This window comes from Dendropsophus ebraccatus, chromosome 3, assembly GCF_027789765.1.
Source record: "Dendropsophus ebraccatus isolate aDenEbr1 chromosome 3, aDenEbr1.pat, whole genome shotgun sequence".
In the NCBI taxonomy this organism is placed as follows: Eukaryota; Metazoa; Chordata; class Amphibia; order Anura; family Hylidae; genus Dendropsophus; species Dendropsophus ebraccatus.
In genome coordinates, this window is record NC_091456.1 from 38,136,333 (window position 1) to 38,155,380 (window position 19,048).

The 19,048-nt window shown below is 41.7% G+C and overlaps 1 protein-coding gene across 1 annotated transcript in view; it reads left to right on the top strand.

The window, feature by feature from the left end:
• The window catches only part of SEC14L2 (SEC14 like lipid binding 2), a 37,713-nt gene extending 22,208 nt beyond the window's left edge, over nucleotides 1–15,505 (top strand). The window contains exons 5-12 of the mRNA XM_069961476.1: nucleotides 800–988; nucleotides 2,614–2,709; nucleotides 2,964–3,024; nucleotides 4,705–4,788; nucleotides 7,446–7,552; nucleotides 8,778–8,917; nucleotides 11,292–11,461; nucleotides 14,735–15,505. Of these exons, the coding sequence (XP_069817577.1) occupies nucleotides 800–988; nucleotides 2,614–2,709; nucleotides 2,964–3,024; nucleotides 4,705–4,788; nucleotides 7,446–7,552; nucleotides 8,778–8,917; nucleotides 11,292–11,461; nucleotides 14,735–14,877 (990 nt within the window). The 3' untranslated portion in view covers nucleotides 14,878–15,505. The remainder of the gene's footprint in view (nucleotides 1–799; nucleotides 989–2,613; nucleotides 2,710–2,963; nucleotides 3,025–4,704; nucleotides 4,789–7,445; nucleotides 7,553–8,777; nucleotides 8,918–11,291; nucleotides 11,462–14,734) is intronic.
• Nucleotides 15,506–19,048: the final 3,543 nt, after the last annotated feature.

Sequence of the window (19,048 nt, forward strand, 5' to 3'; positions counted from 1 at the left end):
AAAATGTCCCATTGTTCCAGTATTTTTATTGCCTTTTTGGCAGGATTTTTTAAAAACATTATTGCATTTATAAAATCCATCTTATCTGAGATTTTTTTTTAAAACAATACTAGGGGGAAAATACCATACCTAGAGCTTGCAATAATTAGGCTGGATTCACACATGGCAGTTTTTTGGAAACAGACAGTTCGGATTGTAGCATTGGACTATGGACTTTCTGTATCTATCGTAGCACTGTTCATATTGTACATTATTCCGACAACTTGTGCCAGTAAAATTTGGTTTGAAAAAAATAATAAAATAGAGACTGCATCCTGCATCGGGATGGAAAATGCAGTGAGACGGGGAGTGAAACACTTAGTCAAGCACTGCTCTCATGTCCATCTAATCATCGGCGTTCATCATTTAGACGCCGACAAATCACAACTTTTCACAGGTCTGTGTGACATTTTTTTTTTTTTTTTTTTTTTTTTTTTACAGTGATGGGAAAGATGGTAGGTCCTCAAGCTCTAAAATAACTGTGTCTTTAATGGGTTTAACTAATAATTGTTTAGGCAGATGTAATTCCTCTGCCTAGTTGCTCTTTGGAAATCGGCCACTAGAGGGCGCCTACTTTATGTTGCTTTATATAGCTTCCACTAACCTTAAAATGTGAATTTTTATTGTCTGTATTTGAATCATAAAATGATGACACAGTCTTGCAGTTGTTACCTTAGATGTGTTGTACATTTTGTTACTGTCTAATATTTTTTATTTCCATATATGTTGCTATAATTCCTTTTCTCTGTGTCCTCTCCAGGTAGTCCAGAAATATTTGTCCGGAGGACTGTGTGGCTATGACAAGGATGACTGCCCTATCTGGTATGATGTTATCGGGCCTTTGGACCCTAAGGGTTTGCTGTTCTCTGCTTCCAAGCAGGACCTCATCAAGACCAAAATGAGAGACTGTGAGCGAATGCATCTGGAATGCCGTAAGCAGAGCGAGAAGGTGACCACCTCTGACTACTAAGGTTTATATAATATAAAAATCTTAAAGGGTACCTGTCATTTATAACTGAGCCCCGCTGTGATCAGGAGATACAGCTGGGGAGCAAGCACGACGACTGTGCCATGCACCCCCCGGGCCACTTGCCAATTCCAACAATGCAACCTCATAGACTTATGCTGCGTTTACACGTAACGATTATCGTGCGAATTTGCGCGATAACGATCGAATGCGAACGATAATCGTACGTCTAAACGCAGCGAACGATCAAACGACGAACGAGAAACCGTTCATTTTGATCTTTGAACATGTTCTCAAATCGTCGTTGATCGTTCGCAAAAAATTTGCAGATCGTTCCGTGTGAACAGTCGTTCGCCGATTTAACCAATGTGTGAGATAGGCTTAAGCGATTGCAAAACGAATTTTCCGTACGATATATGGTACCGTCTAAATGCTGATCGTTATGAAAAAAAAACGTTACTTCGACATCGTACGATTGGGCCAATTATCGTTTTGTGTAAACGCAGCATAATATTGCTGGAATTAGCCAATCAGGCGATACAGCAGAGGAGTGGATCACATGGCTGCCACACTCTCCCCAATTATATGTCCTGATTGCAGTGGGTCTAGGCAGTGAAACCTGCTGACGATCAATAACATACCTGATGACTAGAGATGAGCGAATACGATTCGATCGAGTAGGTATTCGGTCGAATATTGCGGTATTCGAAAGATTCGAATTTAATCGAGTAGTGAGGCGAATACGCGGGAAACATTCGAAAGCCCTCCCATTGCACTTGGTGCTTTTTTTTAATCCAATGACCATGCAGGGAGGCCGTGAGGGACCCTGGGAGTACGCATGCAGTGCGAAAACGGCGTCTACCCTCATTGGATGGCTGAACCACATGACCTCAAATCTTAAAGTGACACTGTCACCCCCTTTGTGCATTCTGACTTCTCTACACAGGTGTAAAGGGTAAATTTAGCGTTTTTCATAACTTATTTCATATCATACGTCATGGTGTTTGTTCAAGTAAAAAGTGTCCTTTTATCAACTGCAGATTGTAATAAGTGGGCGTGGCACCGTTGGCCCCGCCCCCTTGATGCCCATTGGTTGGCCGACGTAAAGGGGGTGGGGTCAAGACCTTTCGGCCAGCCTGTTCCAATGGCCGACGAGTGGGCGGGACCAACTGTGGAGTTGTGGGAGGGGCTAAGTGGCGCTAAACCCGCGAGGCCCCGCCCACTTAACACAATCTGCAGTTGATAAAAGATGACTTTTTACTTGAACAAGCACCATGACGTATGATATGAAATAAGGTATGAAAACCGCTAAATTTACCTTTACACCTGTGTAGAGATGTCAGAATGCAAAAAGGAGGTGACAGTGTCACTTTAAATACTTGGCTCCCGCCTCAGATGCTCTTTCAACCTAGCCAGGGAAAGATCTTGCAGCAGGGAGAGATAGGTTTGAGTAGTGTTTTGGTTAGGCAGGATTACTACAGAACCCAGAGGTCCTTTTCAGGGATAAGATCAAGTTTGTTCCTCCGTTAACAACCTTTTTTATAGAACCATGATATTGCCACTATTTGTATATATGCTTATCAACTGTTTTTTTGGTTTTTTTTCAGCTGGGCAAAAGGGTTGAAGAGGTTGTGATGATCTATGACGTTGAAGGATTGGGACTAAAGCATCTGTGGAAACCAGCTGTAGATTTATACTGTGAGGTAAGAGAACTTGGCTGTATTGCTGGAATCACACACCACAGTTTTTTTGGAAAATTGACACTGTAGTTTATGAGCCAAAGCCAGAAGTGGATTCAAATGGGATGGAAAATATAAAAGGAGGACTTGTACTTCTCTTTCCTGTCGGATCCACTTTTGGTTTTGGTAGTAAAACTGCCCTGTTATATTGCGGCTTGCACTGTTTATGGAACAGATGGGTTACTTGTTGTTCATGAAAATGCATTGATGTTCTCCAGGTCTTGCAGATGTTTGAAGATAACTATCCCGAAGCTTTAAAGAGACTCTTTGTGATTAAAGGTTAGTTCTATGTGTGTGAATATTACTATTACGGCTACATTCACGTTTTTTTTCTATACGTATCTACAATTCGCAAAAATTACTGACAAGCTCTACTATGACTGTAATTGCAATACAGATTGTCCCATGAAAGTCTATGGGACAGACCGTAATTTTTGCGGACCTGTAATTTTTACAGGATGGAACATCCGTAATGTCTGCGAGGCTATGTTCCCACAACGTATTTTTTATTAATGCCCGTTGCTGTTTCTTTAATTTCATTGAAATCAATACAAACAGCAGCCATTGTTCACACAATGTATTAAAGAATGGCCGTTGTTCTCTACAACCATCAAAATAATTGACGTGTCAATTATTTCTGGCCGTACTGCATTCAGATTAAGGTGGTTTTTTTTTTATTGTAACAACAGCTGTTGTTTGATGCTCAATACAATGGCCGTTGTCTTTGAGTGCTAAACAATAGCCGTTGTGCGTACGTTGTGTGAACAAAGTTATATTGTCACCTCCTTTCCATATAAGGAGTTCTCAGCACCAATCTTAAGGGTGCGTTCACACATACAGGATCTGCAGCAGATTTTATGGTGCCGATTTGATGCTGTGCTCAGTTATTTAAATCAAATCTGCTGCGGATCTGCTGTGGATCCCCACCATCAAATTCACTGTGATCCGTTAAGTGTGAAGCTACCCTAAGCTTATATTCTGGACATTTCATATCTTACCTTATAAAGGATTTCTTGGTTGTATCTCTCTCCTCAAAAATGCATGTTACTGTTGGTGCACAGTGCTGTATAGACCTCCTAGACAGCATCATCAGAATTGGCCGACCTATAGGCCTAGGTCCCGTTCCCTCTGAGGTGGCTGTTACAGAGGGGGCGGGACCTAAGCCTATAGGTCGGCCCATTATCATGACACCACTGAGGTGGCAGGGCCTATGGGGCACAGAGGAGAGAGACCACCAGGAAATCCTTTACATGGTTAGATCTGAAATGTCTAGAATATAAGCCTAAGAAGGGTGCTGACAACTCCTTAGGCTGGGTTCACACAGCGTTTTTAGCATACATTTAACGGGTCCCTTTTTTTAACGGACAAAAAAAATAGTGTCAGCAACGTTTTTGTGTCCGTAAAAAAAAAAAGGATCCGTTTTGATCCGGTTTTTTTTATAATGGAAGTCAATGGAAAAACGGATCAAAACGGATGCACACAAATGCATCTGTTTTTGCAATCCGTTTTTCATCCGTTTTTTTTTTCTTTCAAAAAACGGATTAAAAAAACGGATTGCAAAAACGCAGTGTGAACCCAGCCTTACATGGAAAGGTGGTGACAATATCACTTAATCCTTCCACTTCATACCTTATCCGCAAAAAATTACAGATTACGGATGCACTACGAAGGATTATGGATTAAGTGGATTGCGGATGATGACATTGTATACTGTCCTAAAAAACTACTGAACATGTGATTGTAGCATAAGTTGTTGTTTTTCCTTTTTTTACACAACTTTTTTTTAATTTTGCCTCAAATACATCAATTGTACAATATTAGGGCATGACTCCTACATCCACAGAACATGTTATATGTTGTATATATATCTTTGCTCATGAAATTCATTTTGTCCTGTATATAGACCACCCTTTACCGATCTACATTTTTTTAAGTAACTTTTATATTTGCCCACTGCAGCTCCCAAACTTTTCCCAGTGGCATACAACCTTGTTAAACATTTCTTAAGTGAAGATACAAGGAGAAAGATCATTGTGGTAGGAGGTAAGCGGCCAGCATGCATTGCCTTTGGATGCAAAAAACACTTGAGTTTTAACCCTTTGTAACAATACCACATACATATGAGGGAGCGATATGTTACCAGATACCATGTATATGTATGTCATAGGGGTTAGGCTGGGTTCACACTGCGTTTACATTTAATGTATACATTATATACATTCGAAAAGGATAAAGTGTAGGTTAGATGATAGTGTAGATGATAAGAAGGGATTACACTGTCATACAACAGAATTTGTTTACAATTCACATACATAGAAGAAAAAGTATTGCAACATATATGTCTTTTTGTACAATAGTGCAAACTACTAAATAAGGACCCCTTCACACAACCGGAAAACCCCTATGGCTCCAGAAGTCCATCCAGATTTCCTCATAAGAAACCCAGATTATTTTCTGGACCCATATAGGGTACATTATTTACAGACAACTTTCAGGATTTTTCCTGAAGTGTGTGCAATCCGGAAAATAAGTCAGGATTTTATAGATCCTGTCCTATTTTCGTCTAGAATTCCGGCACAGTTGTGAATAGCTGGAACTGACAATAATTCCTATGACAGGTGTTTAATCCTGGCAGCCAAACACGGTGCTGTCAGAGGAAGGGAGTATCTTCCAGTGGCCCTGACCAGTCTGAGGTCATGTTCACACATAGCAGTTCCATCATTCTTTGTTCAACCATAACCAGGAGTGGGATTGACAGGGAAAAATTACAATAGAAAGATTTGCACAGTTTCTGTGTTTTCAACCCACTCCTGGCGGAAAACAAATTGACCAAAAGACTGACAGAAACACTGTGTGTGAACATAGCCTAAGGCTGATGTCTGTTATAGCATACCAAGTTAGAACCTCACAGGCTGCCTATACCTATAATAACAGTATAAGGCTATGTTCCCACAGCGTTCCGTGACCCAGCCGGTCTCTGAAAAGATCATCCCAGCTGGTACTGCAGTACCGGCCGGATGATCTTTTGGGCCGCAGAGTTCTCATGCGGGCACATCATAGTGTGCACTGACATGGGTTTCTGCGGCAGCTATTCCATGAATAGCGGCCGCAGAAAACTGAGGTGTCAAATCTTTGCTGCGTCGCGAGGGATCCCGGCCGGAGCAGGATCCCATACTTGGCAAGGTAACGTATCTTTTCGTAATAATCACGGCCGTTGTACAACAGCCGTGATTTTACGAAAAGATACATTGTCTGAACATAGCCTAACAGTGTGTTATAGGTGAAAGGAAATGTATAAATTAAATGCGTGTTATAGTTCTAAAAGGAAAGAATAATTAAAAATAAAACTAAAGTAAAAAACACACATACAATTTTTCCCCCTTATTCCCTTGCTTTTAAAACCCGTGCAATAAAGTTAAAGCCTATCTGTCATGAAAAAAAACAACATTTTTTATCCCTCTGGGTCTGAGTGTTTGGCCCGTGACTGTTCAGTAGAATTAGCGGAGAGAGGACCGTCCTGCCACCTGCCACCCTGCCACCACCCTGTGTCTATGTGAAGAGACATGCTCCATAGATTTCCATTATGCGGCTGTCTCCTCACATGACACAGAGTTGCACTGAGCACAGCTCCTCCTGATCAGTCACGGTCTGAACACTCAGACCCCGACCTATCAAAAATTGTGGAACGGTATTTTATGCATTCTGTCATTTTAAAGAATCATACTAAGACCATGTTCACACAGTGTTTGTTGCTGTTAAACAATGGTCATTATTTAATAACAACAATAAATTACATTGTAATCTATGGAACACTGGCCGTGGTGTATACACTCTGTATACACTATGGCCAGTGTTCTCTGTGGCCGCACAGAAAAAAGACATGTCTGTTCTGTGCATCGGCTATTCAGTGAACAGTGGCCGCACAGAATAGACTGTGCACACAATGTAAAGTGCAGCTCCTGGACGTACTTTATGTTGTGGGCTATGGCTAATTGGAGTGCGGGCACACCGTCATGTGCCCGCATTCCTATTAAAATCAAGTGATGTTCACCTGGCCAAACGGCCGGTTGAACATTACAGACAGCAACTGTTCTGTGGCACGGCCGTGTCACAGAACGTCCGCAGTTTTTCCATGTCTGAACATGGCCTTAATGTTAATTTGTAGATACTCCATAATGGTGGCTACAAATATGCAAATCATAACATGAAAGAGCAAGGCCTCAGATAGCACAGTAGTGATATTAATAAAACATTTATGGCTGGAATATAAGGGGCTAAAAATAAAATAAGTTTTTCAGTTCTTAATATAAAAGTAAATGTCTGGTTTGGTAATATTATTATATAATATGGCATATGAACAGGGGATGTGGCAACCTGTTATACATTAGAGCATTTGTCTCTTCTGGGAAATGTCTGTATTGCCATCATTCATCGCTCTATTAGGCTATGTTCACATGGCGTTTAAGAAGCGTTAATTATTTGTTTTGGCATCATTTCGGCACTATTTGCTGTAAAATAATGCTATTTTTACCTAAATTGTGCTGGACCTAGCGCTATTTTACCATGATTGCCCAATTTGCTGCAATAGCGCCAAAAACGCATAATTAATGCTGATTAAACGCCATGTGCGAACATAGTCTTAATATCAGCTTTTGACTGTACTAATAGAATAAGAAACCAACACATTTTATGTTTTTTAGACAACTGGAAAGAAGTTCTTCAGAAATACATTCCAGCAGATCAACTCCCTAAATACTATGGAGGAACACTGGTAGACCCAGATGGTGATCCAAAATGTAAATCTAAGGTATTGAACCCAAATATAGTCAAACCTCTAATATTAAGATGAAACACTATCCAATGTTAATTCTTAGTACTGAGGCTTAAAAAACACACATGAATGTATAAAACATTAATAAATGGACTATTTATTAAAGCGACTCTGTAACCACAATCTATTCCCACCCACCCACCCCCCAAACAGAAGGGTAGACCCCCTATAGTAGGTAAACATACATATACCATGGCATAGATAAAAGGAAACGTATTCCAGCAGTCCAATAAAATCCTGTATTTATTGTGTTAATTCCATGAAATTGTTACATACAAAAAACGTAGAAAAATACTAGACGCGTTTCTGCCGACTCTGAGCCTTGATCACAGCATATCTGCTTATGCTGTGATCAAGGCTCAGAGTGGGCCTAAACGCGTCTAGCATTTTTCTACGTTTTTGTATGTAACGATTTTATGGAATTAACACAATAAATACCGGATTTTATTGGACTGCTGGAATACGTTTCCTTTTATCCATGTTGCAACGCCTGATCAGCCACAGGTGAGGTCCTCTGCACTCCTATTACGGGAAAGAGAATAGCCAGCTATATTGCAGCAAGTAAAGCATAGACAGAGTAGCAGCGGAAAAACTTTTGCTTATACCATGGCATAGGTTGTCTTCATTGTTCTATTGCAGTTCAATTGCAGCAAATAATTTATTTTTTTATTCATTGAGACAGCAGCTAGAATATAATATAATAGAAATAGGTTCATAAGAACATATAATGCGGCACAAAGATCCCATAACAGTCGTCTCTATATTTTCGTCTCCCATATACACCACATCAGGTAAAATCAACTTTCAAATCAACTGGTGCCATAAAGTGCCAGAGATTCGTAATTTACTTCTATTAAAAAATCTCAAGTTTTCCAGTACTTATCAGTTGCTGTATGTCCTGCAGAAAGTGGTGTATTCTTTCCAGTCTGACACAGTGCTCCCTTCTGCCACCATTGTCCCTGACAGGAACTGTCCAGAGCAGTAGCTAATCCCCTTAGAAAACCTCTCTTGCCCTCCAGACTGGAAAGAATATACCACTTTCTGCAAGACATACAGCAGCTGATCAGTACTGGAGGATGTGAGACTTTTTAATAGAAGTAAATTACAAATCTCTGGCACTTCCTGGCACCAGTTGATTTGAAAAAAAAAAAAAAAGATTTATTTACACTGATTTATTGTGATTCTTTCATAAATCTTCCAGATAAATTATGGTGGAGACATCCCGAAATCATACTATTTGCGCGACCAAGTGCAACAGAATTATGAGCAAAGTGCAAATATCAACAGAGGCTCCAGTCAACAGACGGAGTATGAGATCCTTTTCCCAGGCTGTGTACTCAGGTAAGCAGTCGGGGCTTGTTGTCTTAGGTAGCCATTAAGAATGTAAGAATATTCAGATTTTTGTCCAATAACATGACTAATAAATTGTTGACTTTGATTTAAAGTGTCACTGTTGTTTTAAAAAACTTTTGTAAAGTATGATGTTTAAACAAGAGCTGCAAGGACATCGGTAACGATGTCCTTGCAGCCCTCGCTAAACGATTATTGGGCCGTGGAATAGGCCCAGTAAATGAGTGACGATCAAGCAGATCGGGGCTTGTTTACATTGTTGCTGGCCGGCCCGTGGAATAGGACCCTTAGTTTATGGGCCCGATTCATCACGCGACACAGAGGTGGGAGAGGTCTATGCTTAGCGTGGTCATCTCCCGTCTTGTTTTCACAATCGGCCGGCTTATTCTACTGATCAGTCACGATCTGAACACTCAAACCCAGACTGATCAAAACTTTTGAAATGTCTTTATGACATGTCAAAGGTTTTTTGAAACGACTGGTACACTTTAATTATTACAGGTTGTATTTTAGAATCATGGGACTAAGTGAGGTAATGTTACTCCTTACTTGAGGAAAGCACTAAACTGGTATTTGGAGTTCTATAGGCCATTCAGTGCTCCATTGGGAAAAAAATATGCAAAGTAGTTCTCGTCCTGTTGGATAAAAGAAGCTTACTGCCTGGTCCCACCCTACCCTAAAACAGGTGTCTACAGATGGGTAACTCCATATTTACCCATCTGTCATGTTTTAAAACTATAAAAGAGTCACTGTAGTTAAAAATAACTTTTGACATGTAATCAGACATGTCTGAAGGTATTTATTACTGCAGGTTTCACTACTGAGACCCACTGCAATCAGGAGGTAGCCAGGGAGGGTTAATTCTGACAGTTTAGCCTTATAGACCGTAATAAGGCTAACCCGTTGAATTGGTGAGCGGCCAGGGAGTGCTCTCTCCTTGCTTTATCTCCTGATCCTAGCAGATCTCATCAGTGAGACCCGCTACCACCAATAACTTTTGACATGCCTGGGGATATGTCAATTTATTTTTAATGACAGGTATTTCAGCACAGACTTGAAGTTACAATATCTCCAATAGATGGCGCCAGAATGCAAGCTTTCTTCCATGTCTTATTTTAGAACCACATACAGTACTTCATCAAGCCAGTTGTGCAGCATTCATGTATCCTAACCCTTAGCAGATCCCTAGAAAAAGTAATGGGATTATGCAAAGGCTGGGTTCACACTACGTTTTTGAAATCCGTTTCTTTTTCATCTGTTTTTTGCAAAAAACTAATGGAAAAACCGGATGCTTGTGTGTGCATCCGTTTTATAAAAAAAAAAAAAAAAAACATCAGTTTTTTTTAACGGACACGTTTTTGTGTACGTTAAAAAAACGGATCCGTTTTGATCCTTTTTTCTTTTGTAATGGAATTTAATGGAAAAACGAATGCACACACATGCAACCGTTTTTCGTCTGTTTTTTTGCAAAAAACGAATTGCAAAAACGTAGTGTGAACCCAGCCTAAGGCTATGTTCACACTACGTATAGAGACTGGCCGTTCCGTGACCCGGCCGGGTCACGGAACGGCCGGTCTCTGCCCGGATCTTTCTGGCCGCAGGGTTGTGACGCGAGCGCATCAGCGCGCGCCCGCATCGGAACCTCCCATAGCACACAGTGAAGCGAGCAGCCGGAGCCGCTCGCTTCACTGTGTGAACTGACAGGGTTTTCTACGGATGCAATTCATTGAATTGCGGGCGCAGAAAACTGACATGTCAGTTATTTGCGGCCCCGTGCAGGATTTCGGCCGGAGCGCATACTATGTGTGTACGCTCCGGCTGGGATCCCATAGAACAATAGGTATTGTTCACCCGTAGAAAGTACGGCCATTGTTGCTCATGGCACCAACGGCCAAACTTTTACGTAGTGTGAACATAGCCTAAGAGTGTTATCATACCAATTCTTATAATCTCACAAACACTTTGTTACTCTTCCTTTAGAATTACCATCATACAATAGCTGTTCTCTTATTTTGCGTGCAAAAAGTTTTTTTTCAAAGGGAATACTGATATGAACAGTGTCCTATTGTAATCCTATTATAATTATTTACTAGGAATCCTTTACATCACACAAATGGCTTAATTTATACAGTCTGTCCATAGCTGGTGGGTGTCACCAGTGGATTTCTGAGCCATTGGTATCACATTCACTAGACTCTTATCTGATTTCTAGAACAGCAAAGAACATTGTATGTCCCTTCATATTCACTACAGTGACCCAGAACTGAATATGTAATTCCCTAGGCTCTTATTCCTACATTGGTGCCCTTGTCTAAGACTGTTAAATTACGTAGCAATCTAGTCACATGGGGCCCTTTCTATTTAGGTGGCAGTTCCAGACAGATGGTGGTGACATTGGATTTGGAGTTTTCAGGAAGACAAAGGCTGGAGAGCGACAAAAAGCTGGGGACATGATTGAAGTTCTACCAAGTGATAGATACAATTCCCACATGGTACCAGAGGATGGAAGCTTAACATGCACTGAGCCTGGCACATGTAAGTATATATCTTGTTCATTTGCTGTTCTAAGATCCTGCAACCAATACCTGTTTATAGAAAAGGAACAGGTGGTGATATAAACCTTGGGGGAGATTTATCAAACATGGTGTAAAGTGAAACTGGCTCAGTCACCCCTAGCAACCAATCAGATTCCACCTTTCATTCCTCACAGACTCTTTGGAAAATGAAAAGTGGAATCTGATTGGTTGCTAGGGGCAACTGGGCCAGTTTAACTTTACACCATGTCTGATAAATCTCCCCCTTGTATCAAAAACATCTGTATTTCCATATAATTTACTTGACTAAATATCTGAACAGTTGCATTAAAGCATAACGCTTTCCTGCCATGATGTATCCAGTATATATGGCAGCAGGGCTGAGTTTTTGGGGGCCCTTGGGCAACAGGCGCCACACTACGTTAATCCTATCCGTTTAATGGATACGTTTTATGATGCAATTGTATGCCATCCATTTGAATCCGTTTTTCCATTGACTTCATCATAAAAAAAAAAAACGGATCGAAAAATGCATTTTTTTTTAATGTACACAAAAATAGGATTGACTACGTTTTTCTGTCTGTTAAAAGTAATCAAATAAAAACAGATACGTTGAACGGATAGGAAAAACAAAGTGTGGACATGTGCACCCATCATCCACACATCCATCATCCAGACATCATTCTCTCTCTCTCTCTCTCTCTCTCTCTCTCTAAATTGCATTAACTGTAAGTATATGGAAGACCGAATTATCTTCACAGCCATTGTCCACTGTTATTTAGGCAGTCTACTGTACATCAAGTTATATTGCTATACCGCTGTTGTGATGTCAAGGTCATCACAACAGCGATGAAGGTCAAGTCAAATAATTTGACAGGTCTATATGTATTCCTATTCTGCCACCATGTTACAGCCCTAAAACTGTTCACAAAACTGTTCAGTTAACATGAACACGATGCATTATATACACTTTCTCTGTGGAAAATTGCTCTAAATATCATTAATGTTGACTCTTGAGTCAAAGCTGGAAGCACGGGAGGGGGATTTGACAGGAAAAGAAATTGGTTATATAAATGGGCAAGGTTAGGATAGTATTCTATATTAAAAATATATCTATAAATAAAAAACACCAAATAATACAATTTAGGATTATTAACAGGCTGCACTAAAGTGGGGAAGCAAACTCAGATTATACTCATATGCTTTGGGGATGTATTCATATCCAATGCTTTTGGTGGAATGTAGTTGAGACAATAGGAACAAGTTAGGGATTATTATTCCATAGAGTGTGGTATATGTACCTGGCAACTAGTTTGGATAAACACAAACAGACCATTCTTAAATAGTTTTTTTCTTTTTAACCAATATTGGTGATACTTGCACCTTTGTCCCCCCCCCCCCCCCCCCCCCCTTGGTTAAATAATGGATTAAGGGTGCCTTCACACCTACCGGATCCACAGAGGATCTCACTTCTGCGGATTCGAAGCGAGAACCGCTGCGGATCCGGTATCAATTCACCCCTATGATAGCACATATTCGCAGCGGGATTTACATCCCGCTGTGAATATGTGCTTTAACTCCCTGGTGCCCACAGCCCCGCTGTCACATCCCCGGCGCATCCCCCCATCCCGGCCACATCCCCCCATCAGCCCACCGCTGCCCGCATCCCGCCGCCGAGAGCATACAGTACCTGCTCGGCGGCGCGGCTGCAGTGAGGCTGCCAGCTCCGGTCCCGCTCAGGTCAGCTGAGCGGGACCGAAGCCGGGAGCCTCACTGCAGCCACGCCACCGAGCAGGTAATGTAAACTCGCGGCGGCGGGCTGGAGATGGGCTGATGGGGGGATGTGGCCGGGATGGGGGGGGGGGGATGTGCCGCCGCCGGGGATGTGGCAGCGGGGCTGCGGGCACCAGGGAGTTAAAGCCCATATTCACAGCAGGATGTTAATCCTGCTGCGAATATGTGCTATCATAGGGGTGAATTGATACTGGATCCGCAGCAGTTCTCGCTTCGAATCCGCAGAAGTGAGATCCGCTGTGGATCCGGTAGGTGTGAAGGCACCCTAAGGGGTATTTCGCTCAAACATAACTTTTCAGATGTTGCTGCCCATAGTGAGACTAACAATTCTTTCCATACTTGTTATTATCTATTCAGTCTCCTTCCTGTTCTTTTTTATCAAATCTCTTTTTATTCAAGGATTTGAGGAAACATTAGGGTAAATACAGCGCAATTCAAAATAAACATTTGAAACCAAACATTTGAAACTAAACCTAGTGCCTTGTCGTCTGTTATGTAGGACTGAATCGGTAGGCACAAATGGGAATTGGGGGGGGGGGGGCAGTCTCCTTCCTGTTCTGAGCTGCTGCTTTCTGCTAAAGACACAAAAATCTGTGTGTGAGCTTTTCTCTCTGTCTCCCCTTCCTCCCCCTCCCTCCGGGGATGGCTGATGTAAACAAGTCTGGCTGTATCTGCAACTTTGTAGCTTCTTTGTAATGTTGGCAAGTTTAATCTGAGGTTAAATTACTGATGAACTCACTGTGATCACTGTGATTATCCCTCCTAGCATTTTAAAGAAGCTACAAAGTTGCAGATAGGGACTTGCTTACATCAGCTGTCTCAGAAGGGAGGGTAGAGGAGGGGGAGACCACTTAAATTTGTCAAAAAAGTGTAGTATAAAGTATGAAAAGGAGTATTTTGTCAGAAAAAGAAAATGGACTAAAGGTATTTTAGATAGAGATGAGCGGACCTGGAGCATGCTCGAGTCCATCCGAACCTGAACTTTTGCCATTTGATTAGCGGTGGCTGCTGAAGTTGGATAAAGCCCAAAGGCTATGTGGAAAACATGGATATAGTCATTGGCTGTATCCATGTTTTCCAGACAACCTTAGAGCTTTATCCAAGCTCAGCAGCCACCACTAATCAAATACTGAACGTTTGGGTTCGGATCGACTCGAACCTCTCTATCTCTAATTTTAGAACATATAAGGGTAGCTAGGAGGATGTCTGTTAACTCTGGTTAACATGAAGTGGATGAGTTTCCCCTTTTGTTTTCTTCTTCGTCCTCGCTCTCCCTCTTTCTTTGGGTTTATATTGGGTGGGTTTGTAAATACTTGTATATGATATTTATAAGTTGGCATTATTAAACTAAAAAGTAAAAAAATAAAGAATTATTATTTTTTTCAATCTTAATGGATGAATAGTGGTACCTGTGGCCGTACATCCGCCAATGCAGCAACAACAGCTCGCTTCTTATTCAGACATCTCTTCTCCCCTACAGATGTACTTCGCTTTGATAATACATACAGCTACATACATGCCAAGAAGGTCAGTTTCACTGTAGAAGTCCTGCTCCCAGACCGAAGCTCCGAAGAAAAGATCAAGAAACTGGAGGACAAGTTGGAGACCAGTCTGAGCCTCTAAAAGTATAATCCTCACTGTAAAGCCCAAGACAAGAGCGTGTGACATATGTAACATCATTGTACGCGAGAACCAGCTCTGGTTGTGAGAATGCAATAAGACGTTTGCCCACCATGAATCGGTTATGTGCCTGATTGCGTTTCAGATACGAAACAGTGAGCAAAGGCCAGAATTACCTGTAGATAAAGGAAATACTAATGACTAGTAATAGGATAATGCTTGAAATGTGTGCTGAGGGCCTAGAGATACTTGATGTACAATCTTTTTTTTTACTTCTTTGTAGAGTTCTTCCTTCTCGACGATTGGGAATAGTTCACATAACTCAGAAAATACAGTGATAATGTTTAATGGCAATGGACACCTTTAGGCTTTGTTCCCACTACGAGAACATGCCGTCATTTAACTATTGATAATGACGGCCGCAAATAAAGATCATGGTCATTATCAATAGACGGATGCCTTTCCCTGCTCAATGACGGCACGTTCCCATAGTGGGAACATAGCCTCAATTTGGGAAATATTATTTATACACACTGCCGTGTACACCCCTCTGTGCTGCTATCTTAAAGGAATAATTTAGACTTCTGTATCTGTATTTCAGATCCATTTTAATTAAATTCTGTTTATTTTATATACACATGTACTTGTTTTTTTTTAATACACAGCATCTGCCATTGGATGCATGTAGGTACCATTTTCAGCCCATAAAATCAATAGGTTGAAATTAAAGGGAATTTGTTAGCTGTAATTTATTTCAAACTGCTGATGCTTTTAGGTCAAGGAGACACATGGTACCTTTCATATATCAGTCTGTGCTTTCAGGATGTAGAGAAATGCTTATATTCTCTGGTACAAAAAGTCTTTTCAAGCTTAAATTCCTGAATAGCCACAAGATGGAATTCTTCCTCCGTCCCCTTCCCTGCATAATTGACACCTGGAAGTTTAGAGTGATATTACACTAGACGATTTTTCGGCGATTAACGATAAACGATCTCAAACGACCGCTATGAAGAACGATCTTAATTGTTCACTCTATTGCACAGGACGATGGACGTTACTTACGCTCGTCCTTTCCTGGCTGATAGATCAGGGAACTATGTGTTATTACACAGAATGATTTGTGAACGATCAACGATGAAAATAGGTCCAGATTCTATCAAACAATCAACTATTTCTGGTTGGTCGTTTAATTGTTTCCTGCTATTACACAAAACGATTATCGTTCAAATCCGAACAACCTAACGATTTTTCCAACGATAATCATTCCTTGTAATAGGGCCCTTAGTCCCAAACAGGGTCAGGTATGAGCGGGAGGAGTAAGGAGGTGTTACAGCTTATTGCACTTCAGGAGCTCGAGAAAGTCTCTTACTATATAATAAAAGCATTTTTCTACATTCTGGAAGCACAGATGGATATATAAAAGGTACCATGTGTCTTCCTGATCTAACAGTGTCTGTCTAATGGTGCTTTTTAACAGAGAGATTTATCTGACAGATCTTTGAAGCCAAAGCCAGGAACAGACTATAAACAGGGTGCAGGTCATAAAGGAAAGACTGAGATATCTCCCCTTTTCAAATCCATTCCTGGCTTTGGCTTAAAAAATCTGTCAGATAAATCTCTCTGTGTAAATGCACCATTATAGTGTCTGCCATTTGCAACATGGATTGCAGCTGACAAATTCCCCTTTAAAAAAAACCGTTTTTCGTCTGTGTATTACAGGCGTGTATTTGTTCCATTCTTTTTTTATCACTTGTATTGCAGTAATACTACAAAAATAACAAGGAAATTCATAATCCTTAAACAAAAAAAAAATGGAACAAAAATGGATGAAAAATGGATAATTCAGAACACATTATGGAAGAATAACAGATACAATATAGAAACAAAGCAAAATATATTGTTACAATGTATTACACATCTGTATTTGATTCATATTGTCATACACAAGTGTGAGTAAAGGTCCCCATACACCTTATACTCGGTATATTATGTATGGTGTTCTCCCGACCGATCATTGACAGATGATATTGGTGAAGATAGGGGTTGGGCATGATAGAAAATCAGTGCTGGACCCCTTTGTTCTGAGAGAGAAAAGCCACAGACCTCTGGCGTAACCCTCCCCAAACAGAACATGCTGAACATTCCTGTGTATGGCCCGTTCACACTGAGAAAGAACGTTGGAATTCCCACCGTGCTCAGTGTGCTGCTTTGAGTGAAGGAGAGGGCGCACGCTCCTCCGCTGCCGCCTCTCTCTGTTTAAAGAAGTGACATGTCACTTCTTTGAGCGGAGAGGGGAGGAAGCAGAAGCGCGCGCGTGCCCTCTCCTTCACTCAAAGCAGCACGCTGAGCACGGCGGGATTCCACGGCGGAGAGCTGTGCTGCGGAATTCCGACGTTCTTACTGAATGTGAACGGGGCCTATGGGGATGATGGGAGAGATAAGGGATGGCGGAATGATTGTTCTGATGTCAGTTTTGAAAGTGTATGGCCACCTTTAGTCCTAACAGTAACAAGAGGAAGAGGGAGAACAAAGAGAGCCAACACAGGAGCAGTGTACTACTGGATCAATGTCAGATCACCAGGAAAGCCAGCTACATGAAGGAGTTAGGGTGGTATTACACGGGCCGAGCAGGGCCCGATAATACCTGTAAACGAGCAGCGATCTGCTAGATCGTTGCTCGTTTACTGGGCCTATTACACGGCCCGATAATCGTTTGACAAGAGCTGCAAGGACATTGTTACCGATGTCCTTGCAGCCCTTGCTAAACTGGCATACATTACCCATCCACGTTCCAGGGCTGCTCCTGCGTCCGCTTCTCCCGGGGGTCCCGCGCGCTCTCTAGCGTCACAGCAGCCTGTCAGCTGGTAGGCCGCTCAGCCAATCACAGGCCGGGACCGCCGCGGCCTGTGATTGGCTGAGCGGCCTATCAGCTGACAGGCCTCTGTGACGCTAGAGCGCGCGCGGGACACAGGGAGAGGCGGACTGCAGGAGCAGCCCTGGAACGTGGATGGGTAATGTATATCGTTAGTCGCCGGCCACGCACCGCTATTACACGCAGCGGTGCGCGGTCGGCGCCCGACGAAAATAGGTTCTAAACTTTATCAACGATCAGCCGATGATCGTTGTCATCGGCTGATCGTTGCATTTATTACACGGAGCGATAATCGGCCGAATCGGGCCAATTCGGCCGATTATCGTTCCGTGTAATACCACCCTTACACAACCTCTACAGCAGCAAAATCGTAGGAAATGTTTAATGAAGACTATTTAGGAAGTTCATTTTGCATTCAAGGCAGGGTTCAAAGGTCAGAGATCTGTTCAGGCAGCTTCTTTGCTAGTTCTTTTTATTTTGAAGAATCTATGAAGACAAAAAATCCTGCAAGCGGTATTTTTTTCCACTCAAATCCTGCAGAATAAATGGACACCAGACAGAAACCTGACAAACCCCACTAAATTTCTCTAGCTCTACTCATCCATCCAGCTCTACTAATGTATATTCTTGAATGGACCACGAACCTGGTTTGCTTTGCCAAACACACTTTGTGACAGAGACTCTGAGCAAAGACCCAGCGGACTTGTGAACTGAGCCTAAGAAACTAACAAAAAGTTAAAAAAATTCAGTGTGAAGGTGTCCATTATATAATATTATGTACAGTTACTAACGCAATTTTTAAAATCTACTTTTACACATTAGGTTTGCTTCTCTATCTGGAGGATAGCCTATTAGTTTCGTAGTGAAGGAGCATACAGTATATGGAAATCCTATAGAGGGTGGTAATTAGTTATACTATCGGGAGAAGAATAATCCCAATGATGCTGCATGAAAGGGGGGAAAAAAAGACTGTGATGCCAGTAAAGGAAAAGAGAATTTACTTATAGGAGTTATCCGCTTTGGTTATATACATGTTGAATTATCCCCCCTCCTGGAAACTAAGAATTTGTTCAGCACATTTCCTTTTCAGTCTCCTTCCCCCAGTTCTGAGTTGCTGCTTCCTGCTGAAGACACAGAAAACTGTGTGTGAGCTTTCCTCTCCGTCTTTCCTCCTCCTTCTGGCTGACTAATTCTGTACTTTGTTAGGGTATGTCCATTCTTTAGGCGGATGGTGGAATCCACCTGACCATAGAATGGAGTCTATGGGATGGGCGGAGAGTGAAGCGGGAGCAAGAGGGGACA